This window comes from Dasypus novemcinctus, chromosome 5 (assembly GCF_030445035.2).
Source record: "Dasypus novemcinctus isolate mDasNov1 chromosome 5, mDasNov1.1.hap2, whole genome shotgun sequence".
NCBI lineage: Eukaryota > Metazoa > Chordata > Mammalia > Cingulata > Dasypodidae > Dasypus > Dasypus novemcinctus.
Window position 1 is genome coordinate 98,174,706 of NC_080677.1, and position 18,505 is coordinate 98,193,210.

Consider the following 18,505-nt stretch of genomic DNA (forward strand, 5'->3'; position numbering starts at 1 on the left):
TAGGTGAGAACATAGATAAAGAGACCCAGAGCAGTTTGGGGCCCTCTAACAATCTAAGACAAACAGAGGATGAAGGGGAAGAAAAAGAAAATGGAAGAAATGATAGATGAAGGACTGAAGGAAGAGAAGCAGCAGGAGAGTTTCCATCAGTGTTATCAATTTTATCAGCATGCAAACCAGCAGAAAAGGAGAAAATCCATTTTATGTGCCTTTTTCTACAAAAGCTAAGAATTGTGTGAGATATTGTGGTGCTTTTAAAGATACCCACAAATTCTTCAGTGCCCTTCCATTCAAAAGGTGGAGCTTAATTCCCCTCCTCTTGAGTATGGGCTGGACTTAGTGACTCATTCTAATGAATGGAATCTGACAGTCGTGATGGGATGATACTGCAAGATAAAGTTAGGAAAACACTTCAGCTTCCATCTTAGGTGCTCCCTCTTGCTCTTTTTCCCTCTCTTGGATCACTGAAAATGAGGTTGGTTTAAGCCACTAAATTTATGGGTAATGTAGTAGGGTTCTATTATAAGGAATTGGCTCACACAACAGTGGGATGAGTGGGTCCAAACTCCATAGGGCAGGACACACAGGCTGGAAACCAAAGGTGATACGGAATCCCTTAGTCAGAATTCCCCACAGGAAGCAAGCTGACTGGAAATTCCAGCAAGAACAAATGCTGAAGGTAAAGCAAAAGTTCTTCTGACCCCTGAAATCCTCACTTCTGGCTTTTAAGATCTCCAACTGATTGGATGAGAGAACACCTCATGTAGCTGAGGGCAATCTCTTTTGTTGACCCTAGATGCAAATCCCATCTATGAAATGCCCTCACAGTAACAAACAGGCCAGTGTTTTACCAAACAACTGTACACCCATAACCTAGCCAAGTGGACATATGAAATTAAGCATCACGGGTAATACATTAGAATGCAAGAGATAAATTATAAAGCACTATATAGAAACAAAAATGCTATGTAATTATGTATAAGTGTTTTCCATGTTCTTATTGCTTTACTTCTAAGAGAGGAAAATCAAATCCAGAAAATGTATTTGGAGAGACTAAAATTGACATCTTTTCTTCTATAAAAATGAGTTATGGCATGAATACATGTGTAGATAACACCTTCCACCTTCAGCTATGCTAGTCAAAGCACTACCCACCTTGACTTATATTTCTGATAGTGAAACTTGACCCTTAGAGGTCAGTGCCAAAATACTATGGGCTTCATATAGTTTTCCCAAAGGATGTTACTTTAAACTCCCCACAATCTGCCTGAAATTGTAAGGTCAAGATCAAAAGAACATCGAGAGAGAGTAAAGAGAATAAAGAGCAGTGAGAGGTGGGTGATCACTGCAGTTTGGCACAGTGCACCCAGAGAGTAAGAAATGAGGGAACAGAGTAAGTGCTCCCAACAAGGACTACATGTGTTGGAGTTAGGGTATTCCTTCTTGCCAGGCAAGTACCCATAGGAACTGGACCCTACCTTCTCCTTGGCCTTGGACCCCATCTCTCACCTTCCCTTCCCCTTTCCAGGTGGAGATCCCTTCTGTCCCTCTTGTTCAGGCAGTGAGCTCCTCCCAGGCCATGAAGCTTGTGAGGAAGGATATAGAGAAGGACAATGAGGGCCAGGTAACCTTGGCTTCTCGTGGCACACCTACAACCTCATGCAGGTTGGCGACAGCTTGCAGGCCTCCACCATCTGCAAAGTACAGACCGAGGCTCCACGGGCAGCATGGGAAACAACCGAGTCCACACAACCCTCACCCTCTGTGTGGAGGCCATTGACTTCGAATCTCAAGCCTGTCAGCTGCAGGTGAAGGGAACCAACATACAAGAGAATGAGTACGTCAAGATGGGGGCTCTCCACACCACTGAGCTGGAGCCTAACCGCCATTTCACTGTGGCCAAGAAAGAGTGGGACAGCATGGTTATGGAGTGCATCAAGTAGGTCTGTGACCCAGCCTGGAGCACAGATGTGGCAGCTGTGGTCATGCAGGAAGGCTTCACCCATATCTGCTGGGTCACTCTTAGCATGACCCTAACTCAGACCAAGGTAGAGATGAGCATCCCTAGGAAATGGAAAGGCAACTACTTCCAGCATGACTGGGCCTTGGAGTGATTCTGTGAAGTGGTCCAGGCCATCCAGCGCCATATACACTTCGATGTTGTAAAGGGTGTCCTAGTGACAAGCCAGACTTTGTGAGGGAACAGTTCTGTGACTACATGTCTCAGCAAGCAGTGAAGACCAGCAACAAAGGGATCCTGGAAACCGGTCCAAATTCCTTCAAGTACATGCCTCTTCTGTACACAAATATCCAGAAAGAGGCTCTTTGTAACTACTATAGCTAACCACCTTTCAGATACTAAAGCTGCTGGGGAAGTAAAAGCCTTGGATCACTTCTATAAAATGTTACATCATGAAACTGACTGAGCTTTTTATGGACTCAAGCAGGTAGAGAAGGCCAATGAGGCCACAGCAATAAATACATTACTCATCAGCAATGAGCTCTTCAGGCATCAGGATATGGTCACATGAAGCCGATATGTGAGGCTGTGGGACAGTGTGAAAGAGAACGCAGGCACTGTTAGGATATTCTCTAGTCTTCATATTTCTAGGGAACAGTGCCAATTGCCTGGAGTAGCTGCCATTCTCAGCTTCCCTGTCCCTGAGCTCTCTGACCAAGAGGATGATTCCAGTTCTAAAGAGGATTAATAATTGGGATTTATAATTGAGACAACTTTGTGCCTTACTGCTTCACTGTTACATTTTCTCATTACCTTGTTTACAAGAAAGTTGCAAAAGTGGCATTTTATGATTCAAAAGGGGATTTCTGACATGTTTAGTCACACATAGTATTTTGTGGTTGGCAGGACATGTATTCAAACTAAAAAATAAACTAAAAGGAAATTGTTCTCCATGTACTATCACCTTTATTAATTGGTGGGAATGATGAGAGTTGCTTGCAGTTGCTAGAAAAGTTCCATGTATCTATCAATACCCATATATTGTTATTTTAAATGGTAACTAGACAATTAGGAAACTTTTTTTAAAAGCATACTTAAAATAGGACTTTTCTTAAGGAACCTGTTAAAGCAATCATGCTACAAGTAAACACTTTGGTACGTATTTTTTGTTGTTCGAATTAATCATATTTGCTTTAAAGAACCACGTAGTTATTCTTACATTATAAATATTTTGATCTGCTAGGGATTCTCAAGATAAGGTAGCTGAAAACTCTTTATTTTAATATGAGGTATGTAACTTTCCTGTCATGTGACTAATTCGTGGTGAAGCTGGAAGTAGATTCTAATTTGGATTCCAGTTCTTTACATTGAAACACACAATTTTATTTGTTTGTTTGTTGAGGTTTTTTTTTGTTTGCCAGAGTTATGCTTAATGACATCTTTTGTATATGACACTAGTCTCTGTGCTTCTACATTTTTAAAGTAATTCTGATGTGAATTTCTAAGAATCAGGGAGGGAGCCTTGGGAGTAGAATTGACCTTTTCCAAACTTCCAATAAATAAAATGATTAGGAAAGGTCTTAGAAAGAAAGAGGGATAATTCAGCTTATAACTCTAAATCAGGAATGCCTACTTAAAGCAGTGATACTAAGTAAACTTGCTACTCTTTTCTGTGTCTGTGAGCCTTTCTTCGGATGCAAGTACTACCTTTTAAAGTATTATAAACAATTCATGTTATTAAATAATTTGGGAGGAGTATACTAAGGAAGCCAGTAAGATTTGTAGAGTTAAAGCTTGATTGATAATCATAAACTCAACAAGAATCTGTAGATTTGAGACATCTAATACTCTCATAATCTATGCAGTACTTGTTATTTCTAGCACTGTTGTTTGTGGTAATGTAAACCAGGAGAAATGAAACCAACTGATAAATCTAACCAACACATTTTAGCCCATAAGCTTTCAAATTTAGCTGCCTGTTCTCACCTGATGACTCTCCATGCCCAGTCAGACCCGAGTCTAATTAAATAAACTTTCAGCCCTAGAAATACTGTTTCTTTAAAGCTTTCCAGGTGACTCCAATATGCATCAAGGTTGGACACCATTGATTCAGAACTTTCTATCCAAAAGCTTGGTCCATAGACCAGCAAAATCTTCTGAAAGTGTGTTAGAAACTAGAACTGGCCCTACCCAAGACCTACTGTAACTGAATTTACATTAACAACATCTCTAGGCAATTGCTGTTCTTAATAAAATAAGCAGAGGCAATAGCTTATTCTCCCTTTGCTAGCAAAACTCTGGTTGAGTTTGCCAGCCATAAGAAATAAGATTGAGTTTCAAGATAGTTAACTGGCCAATATTTGGATTAACTACTATAAAACTTTTTTAAATGAAAGTTAATTTTATGTCTAAGTATTTAATTTAAAAAGTTTTCAAGAATCCCATTTTTTAAAATGTCACATTTATTACCAAGAGAATATTTCATCATCCCAGGGTACACAGGATGGAGGAATAAAATATGGATCAGAGTGGACTTACTGATATTCTACTATGGTACTATTGTGTCTAGTAATGGAAGAAATTGTACCATTGATGTGGACAAAGTGGCCATGGTCGTTGCTGAGGGCAGGGAGAGGGAAGAAGAGATGAGATGTGGGGCATTTTGGGGACTTAGAGCTGTCCTAAATGATATTGCAGGGACAGATGTTGGACATTATATATCCTGCCATAACCCACTGAATGTACTGGGGGAGAGTGTAAACTACAATGTAAACTATAATCCATGTGGTGCAGCAGTGCTCCAAAATGTATTCACCAAATGAAATGAATGTGCCACAATGATGAAAGTGGTTGTTAATGTGGGAGGAGTAGGGTGAAGGTGGATGGGGAATATATGGGAACCTTTTGTATTTTTTGAATGTAACATTTTAAAAATAAATAAATAAATAAAGAGGACAAAAAGGATTCTTCAGAGATAACAATATTAAAATATTGATAGGGACCTATAAAATTAAGAACCTCATAATTATTTCTGATTATTCTCTAAAAAAACAAATGAACCATAACTCTTAGAAAATAATCCATTAGTCTAACAATTCCAACTGCTGTTCATTAATACTAAAGAATGACTACAGGGTAACAAATGAAAACACTATTGGTAACCATCTTATACTCTCAAGTAATGTATTGTTGTACTGCAAATTTCCCTTTACCATCAGGTACCTGTAAATACATTTGCTATCCACACTAGTTTCAATAAATAAGAAGATTGTAACTTGAAAAAAAAAAAAGAGGAGTGAGGCACAAAGGAAAGGCACTAAAATTCAAGCTTTACCACTATGTAGCCATGAAACCTTAAAAATTTATCCAGCTGTTTGAGTCTTGGTTTGTACATCTCTAAAATTGAGATGAAGTCTGCCCACCTCACAAATAGATGTAAAGTTTAATAAAACAAAGCATGTGAAAAGCCCTTTTAAGTTACAGGTTTCAGTATTACATACTTCTTCTCCATCAATCTACTCACTCTGCTATTGGTACGTTGATGGGAACAGGTGGATAGATTGATGGTTCTGTTTTAGGTTAGAATACATTTACTCAGGTAACCTTGTGTGCTTCTCTTTAAGTTGCTCAGATATTGTATGACCTCAGTACATTTTTTTCCCAAGGCACGCATTTCTCTCTGTATCCCTTATAGTCCCATATACCTGATTCAGCTTTTCTTATATTTTACTTTTCTAACTACTAAGAGCTTATAATTTCTCCTCTTTGATAATTCGTGGTATGGCCCCTCTAATCTGAGTTAAAGACACAGAAAATCTTGGGGAACACCTGTAGAATGAAAGTTAGGTTAGCTAACATTTTCATCAGTTTCTACTTTACTTCTGTCTATTGAAATCATTGAAAAGAACAATACTAATCACAGTAGTCAATTCTAAGCAGATGAACAAATTAAATGTGACTTTCTCACATAAAGTATATACTTTGAGAAAGCCCTTGCAAATGAAGTCTATTAACAAAATAGTACTGTTTGTAGTTGGATATTGAGATAGCTATGGCATCAGATTTAAGTTTTCCACTGCTTTTAGCTTCCTCATCTCCTAAACTTTACTATTAAGGAGGAGAAAGTCATCTTTTGGGGAAACTGTTGGTTCTCAGTAATGAATGCATAAAACCAGTGATGGCAGGTTTAATCCACCTAACTAGTCAAAACAACAGGCAGAATTAGCATTTCTTTATTTTAAAAATTGTAACATAACTTTTAGTTATTCATCCCTTTTTATCTTTGAATTTTTAAAAGTTAATTTTTGTAATCAGTTCTTTTTAATGCTTTTAGTTTGAAAATCATTTCTTTGAACGTCAACAAATGTTTTGCAATGTAATCTGTACTACGAACATATTTAGTTATAACTGGTAGCTTCATCTCAATTGTTTAAGGTTTTAAAAATATTGAGAAGTATTTTGAAAATATTGAGGAGTAGAAAGAATAAACAAGCACTTGTGTTCACACCACTAAGAGCTAACAAATGTTCATATTTTTACTTGTTTGTTTGAGATATTTCTAATATTTTTAGGAAAGGAAGTATTACAATTACTGGTGAAGCATCCGAGATTCCCCTTTTCTCCTGAAATATATATGTTACATTTTTAACTTATGTTTTAATATTGTTCTACATATGTAGGTATGCAAACTAAATGAAAATGCTAGAATAGCTTTCAGAAATGGTAAGTGAAGAAAATCAAAGACTTTAGGCAACAGGGATGTGAAGTGAATTTACCATTTATGACCCACTTGCCCATCCAATAACTCTATCCCAAGGGAATGCCCAAAGAAAACTACCTTTGCTTGTGCTTTGAGAAATACATTGGTGCAGAGTAGATCAATATCCTAGAAAAGCTCAGTGTGCTTCATGCCAGCAATGACGTTGAGAGATGCTCCTATTGAAATGGACAACCTGATTCACAATCTTAAGGGACAGTGGCAGGTGGCTACCAAATAGTAAATGAGATCATAACAGTAATCAGTAATCAAGTAATCAAGTTTGACCCACAGAAATATTTTGTATTACCTAAGTGATTCTGATGCCCCTAAGACAAATAAAGATATTTAGACAACCTATAATGTAAGGGGGAAACACCCTTTAGTTTTCATGAACAGAGTCTTGACTTTAATCAATACAATGGAGAATCATAACTTCTCACTCATTTCTCAGACTTGGGGCATTTCATTGACATGAGTCCCTTAAATGAAAGGGGGCCATATTTGCTCAAGGATATCCCCTGCCACAGTAACACAAGAAGTTCTGTAAATCTTCCTCCTTGAGTTCCCCATAGATACATAAGGTCATTTATTAGTGTAGATGTGCACTGAGGAAAGATAAATACTCAGACTCTTCAGAGACTTTGGACAGATAGTAACACTAATCCCTGGAGATCCTAAGATGTCAGTATATCCAGTAGTCAGGGTGGAAGAATATGGAAGTCAAAAGCTATATTAAATAAGTTTGGGAAGCCAGAAAATCTTTGTTACAATGTGGAGGAAGTAATCCGTAAGTGAGATTCCACCTTTCAGTGGATTCAGTGGGTGAACACATTTACTTAACTATGCAGTTTCCAGATGCAAATTTTATGTTCAAAATCAGGAATAATTCCCACTTTAGCTCTCTGATTTATAGAGTAAGGGTTAATTAGGCAGGAAGCATCAATCAAAGTGCCTGGAACATCCCCTCCCCTTTCAAAAAGAGAAAATTATAAGTAACATTCCCAAGAAATTAGAGCTGCTATCAAATTTGAAAGATTAAGGGTTAGAAATTTCTATCACATCATCATTTAACTCACCCATGTGCCCTATTCCAAAGACAAAGTGATTTTGTAGAATAATGTAGAATATCATAATCATACTCAGGTAGTGAGGCAATTTGCCCAGCTATTTAAGATGTCATCTCCTGAGACTCAAGTCAACCAAGATGGGAGTACAAAATGCCACTCCCACATAATCTTTGAACAACCGTCAAAAACTCCAGAAAACAGTTAAAGGGATAGTGTACCTGGGTGAGTGCAGATTCAAGAAAACACAGCTTAAAAATGGTAGGAGAAGCTCATGTTTTCATGACTGGCCTCTCTCTCATGCCCTCTCTCACATGGTGTGGAGCCAGCCTGCTTTGTCTTTGTGGGCCACTGGTTCTGTTCCAGAGGAAACAGAGTAACCCTATCTACATAATGGGATGCCTGTATTTTGGTGCCAGTCTGTCAGGTGGCAGCCTGAATGACTGACTCAAGAAATTTGTCTCAGACTCAACCTTCCAGAACATTCCCTGAATGGAGAAGCAGTTTATATACAGCCAAAGCAGAATAAGAAACTATTAAGCCCAGAAGCTTGTGAAAAATATTATGAACTTTTAGAAATAAAATAGAGCACCCAGGAGAGGGGAATGTCTATTTCATAGGAAGAAGAGGGATCAGTACAATTTCTGTATATGGTAATCCTATATTTTATCCATGATTGTTCTGTAAACCCCCAACTTATCTAACAAAAAAAGTTAAGTAGAGATATGGAAGATTTTTTTTTAAAGATGTAAATAGATCTTTTAAAATGAAAACTACAATATCTGACATGAAATTTACTGGGTTGAATTAACAGCAGGCCAGTCATTGCAAAAGAAAAGATTAATGAACTTTAAGGCAGCGATTTAAATTATACTAAAGAACACCAGAGAAAGAAAAAATAAATTAAAACAATGAAAAACAATCAGTGATCATTAACAACTGCAAACAGTCTAATGTATATGTAATTGCAGTTCTTAAATGAGTGGTACAGAAAAAAATATTTGAAGAAATAATGTTAGAAAAATTTCCAAGTTTGATTAAAAGTATGAAAGTATAAAACAGAGATCCAAAAATATCAAAGGACCCCAACCACAATAAAAATGAAGAAAACTATGATATAATCAAACCACAATATAATCAATTTACTCAAAACCAGTGATAAGTAGAAAATCTTAAAAGCAGTCAGAGAAAAAAGTGTTTTTAGTAGAGAAGCAAACATAAGGACAGCAGCCAATTTCTTGGCAAAGCAATGTATGCAAAGTGACAATGGAACATCAAAGCACTGAAAGAAAAATAAATTAACCTAAAATTTGCTGCCCAGCAAAAATACCTTTTGAAATGAAATTAAGGAATTTTAAGACATATGGAAGTTGAAAAAATTCATTACCAGAAGGCCACATTATAGGGAATGTTACGGAATATTCTTCAGGAAAAAGGAAAATGATAGATGGAAAAATGGATCTACAAAAAGGAATGAATAGCACTGAAAGTGATACATGGGTAAATATACAACCTCTTTTCCTTATTGTGAAAAGAAAGAAAAAGAAAGAAAAGTCATCCAGACTGTCTTTATTCCCAGAAACCATGATTGTCTATACAGAAAATCCAATGGAATCTACAAATTGCTACTAGAACTAACAAATGATGTTAGCAAGGATACAGAATGCAACGTCAATATGCAAAACTAAATTGTTTTTTCTATACTAGCAACGAACAATCAGAAATTAAATAAAATGATATCATTGACAACAATATCAAAATACTAATACTAAGGGCTATTTCTGGCCATATTTAAGCACCATTCTCCCATTAACTAGGTACCCACTTGCCTTGTGTTTTATTTCCTGCTCTGCTCCTACATGAACTTGATGTACTCAGTCCTGGCCTAAGCTTTACTGGCATCCCCTCTTCAGTAACCATTTAAGCAATGGACTACTCTTAGTGTCTAGTAATTAGTGCATTAGACCTTCACCGAACTTCTGCTCTAGTTTAAGGTAATTTTACCTGAACAGAGCTGAGCAAATCAAATGCTGATCCTGCTCTTTGGCTTGATCCCAGAGTCTTGCCACAATTCAGCAAGTTAACATCTAGCACCTCTCCTATTTCTCAGATATTTCCTTTTCCTCCAATCCAGAACATCTCTGCTAGGCTCTCAGAACATATTTCTTCTTTTTTAAAAAGCTATTTAAAAAATAGGACTTCAAATAATGATCTTTGATTGATTCAATAGGAAAGACAGAAAGCAGTTACTGACTGGGCAGGAGAAAGTTCCTTCTGTTTTATAACTCACATTCACATGTTTGTCAAATGCAGGGTTCTGTAGCTACAAGAGTTAAAAGAAATAAATTATGCATTTCCCAGAATACAAAATTAAGCCATCGATTAAGTGTGCACAGATTTAACAAACCTTGTGTTGTTAAGTTCTCTACATGTGCATAGTATAAAAGTCAATTTCCCTCTCAAAATTTGTACTCTGACAAAATTTGAAAAAGAAAATCCCTATGGCAAATGCACAATGCACTATCATTCTGCCTAAGGTTCAAGAGGAATCAATCTAACAATTGGATATGTAATGATCGTTACTAGTTCTCTTCTATTCTCTTCTAGTTTTCCTTTGAATTCATCTTCATATTTTCTCTTGCCAAGTTTGAGATCAATTCATACAAATTTAGTAAGATCCATTGAGTATCCACCATGTAGAATAAGTTGGGCTTGATACTCTGAAGATCAGGAAATAAATGTAAAATATAATCCCTGCCTCAAGGAACTTACAGTTTAATTGGGGGACTGGGAGAATGGTCATGGAATAGTTAAGTAGTGCCTGGTACAATTTCTGGCACCCTGGAGGTACTCATTAATGTGTGAATTGAATTAAACAATATTGGAAATGGTTTAAGGCTAAATGCAAAAATAAGTGGTGAAGACAAGATTTCAGAGAAAGCAAGACAACACAGCAGGCTAAAGTTTTGGCAGATCATGGAAAGACTGTACTTGAGATGGAACGAATTTTGAGGAGAAAATATGAAAATGCTATTTCAGGTTAAGGTTAGTATAAATAAATCAAAGAGGCTGGCATTAGCATAGTGTGTGTCTACCTTAGGGAGGAGACTGCTCTGACTGAAGAAGATAAAGAAGATAAAAGCATATAGGAAGGGAGGGGTCAGATAATGAGAGCCTTATAAGAATTTGGGACTTTATTTTGAAGAGATGGAGAAACCCACATGTAAAGTTTTTCTCAGCAGAGCCCAGTTTTATGAAGTCTACACTTTTACAACATGCAGAATATACTGAAAGGAAGATACTCTGAGGGCCAGGAGTCCTGAACGCAGAAATGTGGAAATTGAATAATGACAATTCAAAGTATTAAAAGTTCCATGTGGATGAGAAGGAAGAAAAAATAATGAAAGGTAAAAAAGCAATGGGAGAAACAAGACACAGCAAATAGACATAGAGAACAGACAACCGGGGTGAGGGGGAGGGAAGAGAAATAAATAAATAAATCTTTAAAAAAAACAAGCAATGGGATTTGCAGATTATGAAGATAAATGAAGAAGATATGAAATTTGACTCCATGAGGTAAGTCAAAGATTCAGTAGAATACAGTCCCAGTGATAGAAGAGGAAATTGGAGAGCAAACCTGGTACAAAGAAGATTTTGTTTTGGATTTGAGTTTGAGATTATTGTGAAGAAGCCATGATGATACAGTTTCTGCGAAACACAGATTAGAGATTTTTTTTCACAGAGGAGAATTTAGATTGTTGAAAATAACTAGGCTGTCTTTTGTCAACTCTGCAGGATACTTATCCCTTTCCTTATTCCCCCATGCTTCACAGGAGAGAAACCTGGAAGTAATTCCTCAGGAGTTCTTTCCCGTATGGCTTCAGGTAGATTATTCCAAGGAGAAGCATTTGTATGGGTTCAAAAGGCCCAGGCCTTACTTTTTACCTGTGGTAGCATACTCCGAAGTGGTCAAACCTTTGTGAGCTCTCACTTCTAGATTTTCTGATGCCTTCTGGACCTACTTTTGCTTCCTGCACCTAATTCCTTTCTATTTAAAATACTTTACTAAATTCCTTTCTATTTAAAATTCCTAGACTGGGGTCCATTTTTGTCATGAACTCTAAGACAAAAACATATTCTGTGTGAGAGAACATGAATAATAACTGAGATTGAGGCTCATGTTATGTGTTTGTTGGAGAAGATATAGAATAAGTGAAATCCACAGAGAAGAAATGGCCAGAAAATTTAAAAGAAAATGAGCATATCAAATAATAGAACCAAAAATAAGGGAAAACATGTAAGGAGAGAGATGATTTATATCAAGTAAACGGTCAAAACAAAGAAAAGGAGACTACGTGCTGAGAAAGGGGTATAACATTAGTCAAGGTGAAGGACAACTTTCATGAATTCAATTTCAGCACAGTGGATCTCCACACGTCTAATCCCGGGACCAATTAGCATGCAGTTATCAAACAGGATCAACATAATGTTTGGTGGGATGGTAAGATAATCAAGATGGTTAAGCCAGCCAGCCAGAGAATTGACAAACCACAGGGAATCTATATTACTGTCGCTGCCACATGAAAGAAAATTGCTTCTGTTGTCTTTGTGAAATGGTCTAGATGATAAGGATTTTCCAATTTATTAGTGGTATACTATGTTTCTAGTAGGAGACCACATCTTTTTATTAGAGAAGTTGTAGGTTTACAGAAAAATCATGCAGAAAATACAGAGTTCCCATTTACTCCTGTCCCCTTACAGTTTTCCCTATTATTAACACTTTGAATTCATGTGGTACCTTTGTTGCAACTGATGAAACAATATTATAATTATACTATTAACTACAATCCACAGTTTACTTGAGAGCTCACTGTTTGTGTTATATAGTCCTATGTATTTTTAAAAGTATTCTAGTAGCATATATATAACCTAAATATTCTCCTTTAATCACATTCAAATATAAAACAATTTGTAATATATATAATTCTGTGGTATTAATTACATTTACAATGTTGACTACCATCACCATCGTCCATTACCAAAGTTTTTCCATTACTCAAGACAGAAACTCTGTACCAATTAACTATTACCTTCTCATTACCTAACCCTACCCAGGTCCCTGGTAACTTGTATGCTAGTCTCTGACTCAATTTGCTTATTATAATTATTTCATAACAGTGAAGTCATGCAAATTTGCCCTTTTGTGCCTGACATTTCACTCAGCATAATGTCTTCAAGGCTCATCCATGTGGTCACATGTATCAGAACTTCATTCCTTTTTACAACTGAATAATATTCTGTTGTATGTATATACTGTATTTTATCTATTCATTAGTTAATGGACACTTAGTTTACTTCCATCTTTTGGCAATTATTTAAAGGCTTTAAGAACATCACTGTGCAAATACCAGTTCAAGTCCCTGCTTTCAATTCTTTGAAATGAAATGGTTGCTGGATCATACAATAATTCTATACTCGACTTTCTGAGGAAACACCAAACTGTTTTCCACAATGGCTGCACCATTATATATTCCAATCAACAATGAACAAGTGTTCCTATTTCTCCACATCCTCTACAACAGTTGTTATTTTCCGTTTTCAGAAGAGTAGTCATTCTAGTGGATATAAAATAGTATCTCATTGTGGTTTTGATTTGCATTACCTATATTTTAGGAATCTTTTTATATACTTTTTGAGCATTTGTATATCTTGGAGAAATGTCTACTCAAGTCTTGTGCCCATTTTTTAAATGAGTTACTTGTCTTTTTGTTGTTGAGTTGTAGGATTTCTTTACATATTCTGGAAATTAAACCCTTATTTGAAGTATGGTTTCCAAATATTTTCTCCCATTCTGTAGTTAGTTGGCTTTTTATCTTCATGATGAAGTCCTTCTATGAACAAAAGTTTTAAATTCTGATGAAGTCATATTTATCTAATTTTTTCTTTCAGTGCTCATGCTTTTGTGTAAAGCCTAAGAAACAATTGCCTGAACGAAGTCCTGAAGGTGATTTCCTATGGATTTTATAGTTTTGGTTCTTTTATTTACGTTTTTGTTCCATTTTGAGTTAATTTTTGCATATAGTATGATGTAGGGGTCCACCTTCATCCTTGCACATATGGATACCCAGTTTTCCCAGCACCATTTGTTGAAGAAAATATTCTTTGCCCATTGAGTAGACTTGACACCCTTGACAAAAATCAATCGACCATAGATGTGAGGGTATATTTCTGAACTCTCAATTCAATTCCATTGGTCTATAGGTCTGTCCTTGAATTATTTTTATTAGCTATGCAATAAGGTTTAAAATCAGGAGGTGTGAATTCTCTAACTTTGTTCTTTTAAAGATGGTTTTGCTATGTAGGGTGCCTTGCCCTTCCATATAATTTGACGATTTGCTTTTCTATTTCTGCAAAGAAAGCTGTTGGAATTTTTATTGGGATTATTTTACATTTTTAACCCACTTTCAGTAAAACTGACATCTTAACAATACTCAGTTTTCTTATCTATAAATGTAGAATGTCCTTAAATTTATTTAGGTCTTATTGATGTCTTTTAGCAATTTTTTCTAGTTTTCTGTGTATAATTCCTTTACTCTCTTGGTAAATATATTCCTAGATATTTGATTGTTTTAGTTACTATTGTAAATGGATTTTTTCCTTGATTTCCTCTTTAAATTGTTCATTATTGTTGTATAGTAACACTTCTGATTTTTGTATGTGGATTTTGTATCTCTCAACTTTGTTGAATCTTTTTATTAGCCCCAGTAGATTTGTTGTAGATTTTTCAGGATTTTATATAAATTGGATCATGTCACCTACAAATAGGGAAAGCTTTCATTTATCTTGCCTAACTGCTCTGGCTAGCACTTCCATTACAATGTTGAATAACAGTGGGGTGACAGAGGGCATCCTTGTCTTGTTCTTGAGCTTATAGGGAAAGCTATTAGTCTTTTAATAGTAGGTTTATCATGACCTTTATCATGTTGAGGAAGTTTCCTTCTATTCCTGGTTTTCTTAGTGTTTTTATTTAAAAAGGAGTGATGGATTTTGTCATATATCTTCTCTGCACCAAATGAGATGACCTTGTCAGTTTTTTCCTTTATTCTATTAATGTGGTATATTACATTAATTGCTTTTCCTTATGTTGAACTTCTCTTGCACACTTGGAATAAATTTTACTTGATTGTGTTATACAATTCTTTAAGTGTGCTTTTGGATTGTTTGCTAATATTTTGTTGAGGATTTTGCATCTACATTCTTGATGAATATCAATCTGCAATTTCCTTTTCTTCTTGTATCTTTATCTGGCTTTGGTGTGAGGATGATGTTGGACTAAAAAAATGATATACAAAGTCTTCTCTTCAATGATTTGGGAGAGTTAGAGCATGATAGGAGTTAATTCTTGGAATGTTTGGTAAAATCACCAGTGAAGCCATCTGGTTCTGGACCTTCTTGTTGAAGGTTTTATATTACTGAGTCAGTCTCTTTACTTGCTATTGGTCTGTTAGGCTATTCTAGTTCTTCTTGAGTCAGTGTAGATAGTTTGTGTTTCTCAGAATTTGTCCATTTGATCTGAGTTATCTAATTTGTTGGCATACAATTGTTCATAGAATCCTCTCATAATCAATTTTATTTTCTCTCAGTGGTAATGTTTCCCTTTCTTTTCTGATTTTAATTATTTTCATCCTTTTTCTTTCTTTGTCAGTCTAGCTAAATGTCAATTTTATTGATCTTTCTAAAGAACTGATCTTTGGTTTTGTCAGTCCCCCCATTGCACTTTTATTCTCTATTTCACTTACCTCTACTCTAATCTTTGTTATTTCATTCCTTCTGCTAACTTTGTGTTTAGTTTGCTCTTCTTTTTATAGATCCTCCCTTCCAGGTTAGGTCTCTGATTTCATATATTTCTCCTTTTCGCTTTCTTTATTTGTAGAGAAGTTGTGGATTTATAGAACAATCTTGCATAAAATACAGATTCCCATACACCACCCCACCACCAACACCTTGCATTGGTGTGGTATATTTGTTAAAATTGATGAAAGCACATTTTTATAATTGCACTATCAACTATAGTTCATGGTTTAACTTAAGGTTCACTATTTGTATAGTGTAGTTCCATGAACTTTTAAAAATTTTGTTATGCTATCGTATATTTTACATTTTAATCATATTCAGATGTATATTTCAGTGCTGTTAATTACATTCGCAATGTTGTGTTACCAAACCACCATCCATTACCAAAGCACTCCATCGTTCAAAATAGGAACCCTGTACATTTAAGCCTTAACTTTCCATCCCTATACCCATTGCATACCCTGGTAACTTATAGTGTAGATTCTGACTCTGTGAGTTTGCTTATTCTAATCATTTCAAATCAGTGAGATCATACAATATTTTTTCTTTTGTGTCTGGCTTATTTCACTCAACAGGATGTTTTCAAGGTCATCCATGTTGTTGCAAGTACCAGGACTTCATTCCTTCTATTTATTTCTCTTTTTTTTTCTGGAACAGTGCCTAAATCTTTATTTTTCATAACGTACATTTTCTTTTCAAATTAGACAATTTTTCACTAAATGACACAAAATGAAAGTAAAATTAGCATTTACAGGTAAGCTTGATTCCAGTCTTAATGAAAAGAAGCAAAACAAACAAAAAACCCTCAAGAAACTCCCCTTTTGTGAATTGGCAGCTGATAGTACTCCCCTTAACTCTTCCACTGTTTGCTACTTTCTGTGTAATAGGTTACAAAGCACATAAAATCCATAACTATATCTAGCTGAAGGGAGTTACAAAGATAGATATGCACCATTAGTCACCTGCTGCCCTTGTGATAAAGTTAGCCAGTTTTTAGATGTAAACTGCAAAAAATTTGACAGGTAATACAGCAACGTAAGTTTTTGCCACCTGCCAGTGACAAACAGTGATGCAATTATGGGAGGGACTGATCATAAACACTCATGACATTAACACTTTTTTAAAAAAGCAATTATTCTACTTTAAATTCACTTCTGGTAAAACAGCATCAGATTTTTGTATTTCCAAATGATAAGTATCATCACAAAATTGTACAAGTTAAAATATTTTTTGTGTTTGCTGTATCTCTGATTCTACAACTTGAGATACTGCTCGAGGAAAGGAAAGAAAATTTTGAAGAAATTATGAAAGCCACATATTAGCTGGGTGTAACACAACAGCAGTCTACATGCACCATCACAACTTTCTATTGTGATTAGTCCCATTTTTGTCTGAATGGAAAAATCTCAAAGAAATATCAGGAAGGTTTTTTGTGTTTTTTGTTTTTGGACTTTGTATAGCTACTATTTGGCCTATTATCTTTGCTTAGTCAAAAAAGGAATGCTTTAAAAATCGTATCAGTACAAGGTTTCAACTTGATGCATCAGACTGTTGCTGGGTAATCGGGTAATCAGTAATTACACTGTATTGACCTAGTACAAATTGGTAGCAGAATACATTAGAACAGCACAACCCACCTTGCTGACCTCAATATATTATCTTATAATGTACCAGTTCAATCTAATGGTTAGCTACACACTGTTGCTATTAATGAGACCACTTTTTATTGTCCTGTTTGCAACTGTTGACATTTATGCTTTCAGCTGACAAACTTTCACTCCTTTTTACAACTTTATAATATTCCATTGTATGTATATTCCCCATTTTATGTATCCATTCATTGGCTGATGGATGCCTGAGTTGCTCCCATCTTTTGGCAATAGCGAATAATACTCCTATGATCACTTGCATGCCAATACCCGTTGAGCCCCAACTTTCAATTCTTTTGGGTATATACTTAGAAGTGGGGTTGACAGGTCCTATGTTAGTTCTATACTTAGCTTTCTGAGGAATTCCTAAACTGTCTTCCACAGAAGCTGCACCATTTACATTACATTACCACCAGCAATGAATGTGTGTTCCTATTTCTCTGCATTTTCTCCAACACTTAAAATTTTCTATTTTTTAATAGCAGCCACTTTACATGGGACATGGCTCCCAGGGATAAGCCTCCCTGGCACCTGGGGATTATTACCAAGTGCCACCTAGCAATGCAACTGGAAAAAGACCTTGACCAAAAGGGGAAGAGTGTAAATACAAATGAGTTTATCTGGCTAAGAGATTTCAAAGTGAGTTGGGATGTCATTCCAGAGGTTACTACATCTCAGCAGGATTGCATTGACTGCCATGGTAAATAGTTGGACTCCTGAAGGCTCTAAAGACATCCAGACACTGTAGGCAGGCCAGACAGGTCAGGAATTTGGTGCCCTGTCAGTGGACCTTACTCAGGAATTTACGCTTCCTAGTGTGACAGAGTTGAACTCATTTGTGGTTCCCCTACACATGGCTCTACTGTCCCTTCCATTTGAACCTATCATTAACACTATACTTGATAGGTGTATGCCCAAGAGACTTAAATCTTTGGTCCATCCCTGTGCCAGTTGGGCCCTGAATCTCAACAGAGTTGCAACACCTAATCTCCAGATTATTGAACTCACCAGGACAACTATTATAACAAGGAGATGATGATGGACAATGCCCATCCCAAGGAACAGAGAGAGTCTGCAACTGCAAGCAAGATAGTTTCATCCATCTGCCCCAAAGGATCTAAGACTTCTTTCAACTAGAGACAGAGAGGGCATCAACCATCCCCAAATTCTCAAGATTGGGGAATGAACAATGGATTAAAGTAAACATACTCTTATTCTA

The 18,505-nt window shown here is 36.1% G+C and overlaps 1 protein-coding gene across 1 annotated transcript; it reads left to right on the top strand.

Annotated features, from left to right (window-relative positions):
* Nucleotides 1-1,579: 1,579 nt before the first annotated feature.
* PELO (pelota mRNA surveillance and ribosome rescue factor) lies at nucleotides 1,580-2,708 on the top strand. Its single transcript, XM_058298047.1, is given in 6 exon segments — nucleotides 1,580-1,634; nucleotides 1,637-1,711; nucleotides 1,714-2,178; nucleotides 2,181-2,255; nucleotides 2,258-2,308; nucleotides 2,311-2,708. Coding segments are annotated over 6 exon segments (1,119 nt in total).
* The last annotated feature ends 15,797 nt before the right edge of the window (nucleotides 2,709-18,505 follow it).